Below are 6,632 nucleotides of genomic sequence, written 5' to 3'. Positions count from 1 at the left end.
GCTTACGGTAGCCTTCGGGCACCGCCGTAAGCGAGTGGGCTAAAACCGCCTCCTGTGTCCGTTGTTCCAGACATCCGTGAGTTAATAGAAGTGGACGACGTCATGGAAGATGAATCCTTAAGGTTTGGTCCCAATGGCGGCTTGGTGTTTTGCATGGAATACTTTGCCAATAACTTTAACTGGCTAGAGGAAAGCCTTGGGCATGTGGAGGATGACTATATATTGTTTGATTGCCCAGGTAAACAAATGTCTACGTTTCAGTGTCGTTCTTACATAATGTAAAATTTGTGGTACTTTTTTTTTATTGGTGGTAATAATTCACACTTTTTTTTTTTTTTTTTTGCATTACTAACAGTTGTCAGAGTCACTTCCAGATGTTCAGAAAGTGAATTTGGTCCCAGGCTAATCTGGGTGACTGCTCTGATTTTTAATAGCATCATATGGTGTGGGAAGGCCATTGCAACTGCTAACTAACACTAATTGGACATCAAGGGAGGACAAAAACCTTCTATTTCTTTTCCACTTCTCCAGTACAAGTTCATTCTAATACAGTCAAGAGTTGTCCAAAAAGAAGGATGATGCTTTATCAGCCTTTATTCATATTAAGTGCAATGCTCGTATTTATGTAACTGATAACTGTTCCTGTTAGCTCCACGTTTCTGCATACTAACATCCCGAGTGTGCCCCAGGTCAGATCGAACTCTACACACATTTACCAGTGATGAAACAGCTGGTGGAGCAGCTTCAGCAGTGGGAGTTCCGTGTCTGTGGAGTTTTTCTTGTGGATTCTCAGTTTATGGTGGAATCTTTTAAGGTATCCATTTGAAATCTGTTGTAAAAGTTTCTATTGATAAAGAACAAGGAATCTGAGCAATTTAGGAAGCTGGGTTTGTTTAGCCCAGAGGAAAGAATGCTAAGCCGGGGGAGGTCTGACCGCTCTCTTCAGCTGCCTCAGACATGGGTTGCAGCAAGTAAAATTCCAGTTGGATGTAAAGAAAACCTGCACTGCGAGCGTGGTCAGACTGGAGCAGGGGCACAGAGAGACCATGTAGTGTATGTTCATGGAGTTACTCAAAACTTGACGGGGCAAAACCCTCAAGTAACCTGATCTGACTTTGAGGCTGGCTCTGGTTTGAGCAGTTGTATGAACCAGATAACCTCTAAAAGTCCCTTCCAATTTAAATTCTTCTGTGATTCGGTGAGAGCTTTCTGAGATCTGGAGAGAGGGCAGGCTACTTTCCCTGTCTAGCAGTAAGAATCCTGAGATGGGCATTCAGTTTTGTAATGACCTTTTCAGTTACAGATCCAGATTTGAGGCTCTGGGAATAAGATGGCAGATGGGAAGCTCTGCACCTCCCTTTTCCAGCAGAGATAAGGACTCCCCACTTGGCCTCGTGTCCATTTTTCATATATTAGCTAGATTTGTCTGTGGTAGAGTGTCCGGCATGTTTTTATTGTGTTTTTCTGTACTTAACTACATAATTTTTCATATTCCTTAAGTTTATCTCTGGAATTCTGGCAGCACTCAGTGCAATGATATCTTTAGAGATTCCACAGATTAACATCATGACCAAAATGGATTTGCTGAGCAAGAAAGCTAAGAAGGAAATAGAAAAGTAAGTTCTGAAAAATTACTCACTCTGTAGTGTAATATCTTGAGGTAAACTTCATTCAAAATTCAGTCTAATGTTTCCCACAATTAAAACATACTCTTTCTGAATGGGAGAAGATGCATTTGTTTTATATCAAACAAAGTCTTTAAATGTCTGGATAGGATGCTTACAATTTAGTCAGAGTCAAAAGGCCAGCTCCCTCTTTGTACATATCTCTGAATTTTTTCTGTAAATAATTATCTTGAATAACTTACGAAATTCTGAATGACATTCCAGGGTACTGAGCCCACCAGGGTACTGTACTTCAAAACCTAAATTGGAGGTGATCTATCAGGTTTTTTGATACCGAACATACTGAATTACTTAACTGTTACTTTTACATTTGTGCTAAAATTACAAAATTAAAGTTTTTCCCTGGGGTCTTCCTCAAAGCTTTTTTGAGTATACAAGTATATTAGCAAAAAGAAAATAAAAAAAAACTTCAGTTTTTTCTACTAGCAATTGTAATCTGAGTTATTCAAATACTTACAAAAACTGTTTTTAAACATTTTAAGTTCTCCTGATATGACATTAGTTCATTCAGATCACAGAATGATAGATGGGTTTGGTAGCTTTATAAAAGCACAATGACTCATTTGCTCTATGGCCAAGGATTCTTTTGATATTAAAGATGAATTTGTTTCTCGCAGGTATTTAGATCCAGATATGTATTCCATGATTGAAGATTCTACAAATATATTGAAAAGCAAAATGTTTAAAAAATTGACTAAATCTATATGTGGATTGGTAGGTATATTGCTTTTTAACTGGTACCCTTAGATTCAGTTCTGTATTTATAATCCAAAGTGTATGCTTGCTGACTTTACTGCTGTTATAGATATTGTATGCACTATAATAACTTTTCCCTCCTTGCCCCAAAACCATGTATTTACCTACCAGACTTATTAACAAATCCAGGATCTAAAAGCTTCTCAGGCACTTGAGCAGTTTTTGGGGTTTTTTTCACATTACGGTAAGATTCTTGATCCTAACATTTGGATTGTAGTCAATACATTTTCTGTGAATCCTGTTCTATTAGCAATTTTGGAAAATGTTTTTGTCTGCTGTGTAGAACTTCGTACTGATAGCCAGGTGTTCTGAGCAGGGAATTGCCATTGGTTTGCAGTGTGACTTCCAATGGTATTTTAGAAGTCCAGACAAGGAAGGCGTAAGTGTGGCTTAGAGCGCTGTGATTGAGAAGTAACTTACTGCATTTTCTTACTAATATCATTCGAATCCTTCCTCTAGATTGATGACTATGGTATGGTTCGATTTTTGCCTTTTGATCGCTCTGATGAGGAAAGTATAAACATAGTTCTGCAGCACATAGACTTTACCATTCAGTATGGAGAAGATCTTGAATTTAAAGAACCAAAGGTAAGGCACTTCTAATGATACGGTGAAAAATTAAAAAGGATCCATAATATCAGTTGTAATATAAATATGTTCTTTGCCTTGCTAATAAATTGTCTTACTAAAATAAGCCGTGTTTAGTGTTTTAGTGACACTTATATCGTCTTAATTTACAATTACAAAAGTGAAATTATTTATATTCAGACAGATCAAATGGTTGTGTTTTAAAGTAATGCTTTGGTTTTCATAAATAATGGAAATTTAAACTTCAAAGGTCAGAAAGGACCATTAAGATCGCTAAGATTTCTTCCCACATGACTGTTCAAACTCCCCTGATAAGTCCTGTGTTGAATCTATGCGTTGTATATGAGATACAGATTAGGAATAAATTCCATCATGTAAAATACATGATAGAAGACTGCTGTGTTAAAATCTGTCCCAAGCCCTGTCTAGTTTTATTATCCAGCTCATAAATCCTAAGGCACAAGTGCAGTGTTTTTATTCCATATTTTAATTCAGTTTTGTAGTCATGCAGAATACCTGGATCTAGATTTTGACCTATACAATTTCAATATCTCTAGAAACAAAATGCTTTTCAGGGAGTTTTGCTACATGTTTTATGGAACCATATTAGACACTGTTCCTGTTGTGATTTCTAAAATAAAATGTCACAGAACAGACATACAGCACCCACTAGGAGAAAATCAGGTTTTTACTTTTTTTGTTTTCTTCTTGGCAGGAATGTGAAGAAGATAAATCTGCTCTTGTGGATGAATACTTTCAAGATCAGGTGGATGAGTAAAAAAAGGATGTTCAAAAATGGGAGGAAAATACCTTGCTTGTGTTAAAAAATGAAAAAAAAAGTCCACTCCTACATAAACATACTTGTTTTATCTGTGAGAGAACTAATATTTATAGTGAAGAGCTATATGACTTCATAACTATTTTAATAAACAATTTTTATTCTTATGCTTGTGTGTTATAAAATACATGGGCTAGTGTTAGTACATATAAAAGTTACATTCATATGTGGGTTAAATGAGATACATCCATATGAGGGTATCTCACTTATGCATATGAATGTTTGAGAAAAAATCTAATTATTTGCAAAAGAGGCAAAGCCAAACCTCTGTATGTTGTGATATATCCTTATCTCCAGTACTGAGTAGTTAGTTTCATTATTAGATGAGAGAAGTAATTGTTCTAAAGGGTGAAAATTGTACTTCATGAGCTGAACCTGAATTAGGCGAAAAGATGACTGGCAACTTCAAAGGGAGATCTGGTCTGTGGGTGGTCTCTCACCCTTCTTGAAGAACATGAATGTTTTACATTCACTTTGGAAGAGCCCAGATTTTAAGCTGTCTTAAGGCTGTTTTTTGTACAACTTGCACATGGCTTTAAGTGGTTTATACATCAGTAACATCTTAAGTGCAGCGCAACATTTAAAGAAAATCAGCTTAAACAGAACTAAGGGTGGTCTTGTGCAGTCATGTTAGCTAATGAGGAATTCAGCAATAAATAAATGAGCTCTTTCTTTGTTCACCTGAATAAAGAACTCTTACTCCTACTATGGACACGTTACCTCTATAGTACAGTGTGGTGCTTTCAGAGAAGCAAAACTTTAGCACATTGTCTCCAAAGAACATGCTCACCACCTAAGTAACTCAATACATGTAAAAATGGTCTTGGGAATTTTTCAGGCAAGTAGCATCAATTCTGGAATTAGGTGTAGCTGTTACCAGGCCATTCATATCAAGTAATACGATTTCCCTACGGGAAAACGTACTGCTGAATTTACCTCTCACTGTTTATAGTTCTTTTATATATTACAGACTTCCTGGGGCGTCTTGAGTGTTCCAAAACGTGTTGTATTGCTTATTCTAAAATCTATTAGTCCAATTTATTAGCTACATTCAGCTGAATTCCAGGATGTGTTTTTTTGCTGCTTATGTCCAAGTACGTAACAACCTTTCCTTTTCCTTAACCCTATAGAACAGGATTTACTCATGGAGTCCTTAAAATATTTTCCAAAAAGAGCGTTGTGGTTGTGAAATGCTTAACATCAGTGAATGTTTATATGTAGGCATATCATCTGTCTATATATAGTTCATGTATTAGAAATTAACCCCATCCTCACAAAATATGAGCAGCCAAGTATTTCAGTAGAATAAGAACAATTGGTGTCATTTTGTAGGAGCAGCTTGGTTAGTAAGCAGATGTCTGAGTGCAAGGATACCCCTTAATGGAAACCCAATCAAGGATTGAATACTTGGAGGCAACTGCACTTACCTAAACCTGGGGTGCAGTAGCAGCTTGGCACAGTTTTATAGTTTCTTGCTTCTAGTCCAGAAGGTATAATTGTTTTCTTGTTCACCAGTAGGGTTGGTCTTCCTGTCTGTTTAAATAAATGGTTAAATGGTCACACTGCTGATACAGTGCTTATTTGTGAAGTAAGGATCTGCTTTTTCCCAAGCAGAGCCAGAACAGGGAGAGAGGTTCAACGGACCAGCAAATCCTGCATGTCTAGAGGAAGAGGGCTCCCCAGAATCCATATGTGGAGGTCAGGGAGGATCGCATGGGATCTTTTAAATGGGAACAAAGAAAAACTGGGAAATAAAATGTCACCTATTAACCATTAAAATGGTTTTTCAAAGCCAGGTTTCCCAAAACTGCCAGCCTTACGACCTCTACAAATCTCACAATACTTGGCATTTCTAAAACTTTTCTCCCAGCTTCAGACAATTAGTGAATACTAGAGCTTCAGCTGCGGTCACGAGGAAGAGGTGAAAAAAAAATCAGCTCTTCAGAGCTTTAAAGCATTGGACCAAAAGCCCCAAATGTATTTGTTTTTTAATAGTTATGGTGTAAGTTAACCTCATGATGGGGCAAGTCTTTATGCCCACATGGAGCTAATCACATCACGGCAGGACCTGATCTGGCTGAATTAAACCATGCAAGCATTGGGAAAACTTAGGTGACTTAACTTACCTCCAGACTGGCGCATCCTTGGGACGAGTCACGCTTGTGGCGTGTCAAAAGGCCAAACCCCAGCCCTGCAGTTAGATTACTTTGACTCACCTTCCAAATCTCCCCAATTTTTCCCCTGACTCATGACATGAGTCATTTACCAGAGGACAAATTCAGCGTGCTGGGTCACAGGGAAGGTTATGGCTCGATAGCAAGAAGAGCGTGTAACTTAAAATATTGCATCCCTGTGATTGCAACACGTTTGGACCCGCTCTGTGCTTTCTTACACCAAGTGTCCCATGCAGCCAGCTGCGCTTTGCACGTCGGGTCGATGCCCGGGAACGGGTACAAACACACAGGGGAGAAAACCGGCTTCGAGCAAAGCATCCCCACCTGCACCCTTGTCAAGCGCTGACCCTCGCCGGGGCCAGGAGCTCACCTCTGCCAGCGAGGAAGCAAGATGCCAGGGTGGCTGGAAAAGAAAAGGGTGGCATGGAGGGGTGTCTTGCAGCGGGGGGGCCACACACACACTCCACGGGGGGGGAAGCAAACAAGTCCCCACCTGAGGGTGCTTTCAAAGCACCTCATCCGCGCTGGCAGTGCTGCTGCAAGAGCGGTGCCTCCCGGGGCGGTGCAGGCTGCGGGCCTCGGCTGCGGCTT

General features: G+C 39.2%; 2 protein-coding genes across 3 annotated transcripts in view; one reads left to right on the top strand and one right to left on the bottom strand.

The window, feature by feature from the left end:
* The window catches only part of DENR (density regulated re-initiation and release factor), a 14,663-nt gene extending 8,066 nt beyond the window's left edge, over window positions 1–6,597 (bottom strand). The window contains exons 1-2 of the mRNA XM_035898584.1: window positions 6,535–6,597; window positions 5,295–5,400 (exon numbers count right to left, since the gene is read on the bottom strand). The gene's annotated coding sequence lies outside the window, so the exon portion shown is untranslated. The remainder of the gene's footprint in view (window positions 1–5,294; window positions 5,401–6,534) is intronic.
* On the top strand, window positions 7–4,586 carry GPN3 (GPN-loop GTPase 3). 2 transcript variants are annotated; one of them, XM_035898582.1, is made up of 6 exons: window positions 7–238; window positions 690–814; window positions 1,501–1,616; window positions 2,303–2,399; window positions 2,901–3,029; window positions 3,745–4,586. In XM_035898582.1, exons 1-6 carry the CDS (start codon window positions 103–105, stop codon window positions 3,805–3,807), a joined length of 666 nt encoding a protein of 221 aa, XP_035754475.1. In that variant the 5' UTR covers window positions 7–102; the 3' UTR covers window positions 3,808–4,586. The 2 variants fall into 2 exon arrangements, with proteins under 2 accessions (XP_035754475.1, XP_035754476.1); XM_035898583.1 differs by having other exon boundaries at window positions 147–238; window positions 356–814.
* Window positions 6,598–6,632: the final 35 nt, after the last annotated feature.

Source organism: Egretta garzetta, unplaced genomic scaffold (genome assembly GCF_000687185.1).
Source record: "Egretta garzetta isolate BGI_Z169 unplaced genomic scaffold, ASM68718v1 scaffold447, whole genome shotgun sequence".
NCBI lineage: Eukaryota > Metazoa > Chordata > Aves > Pelecaniformes > Ardeidae > Egretta > Egretta garzetta.
This window is presented reverse-complemented; position numbering and strand designations above follow the sequence as displayed.

Bases quoted from the DNA above. Each gene is read 5' to 3' on its own strand.
- GPN3 (XM_035898582.1), top strand. From the start codon at position 103: ATGGAAGATGAATCCTTAAGGTTTGGTCCCAATGGCGGCTTGGTGTTT. The intron at 239-689 runs GTAAACAAATGT...AGTGTGCCCCAG, and splicing joins TATATTGTTTGATTGCCCAG to GTCAGATCGAACTCTACACA. The intron at 2,400-2,900 runs GTAGGTATATTG...TCCTTCCTCTAG, and splicing joins CTAAATCTATATGTGGATTG to ATTGATGACTATGGTATGGT.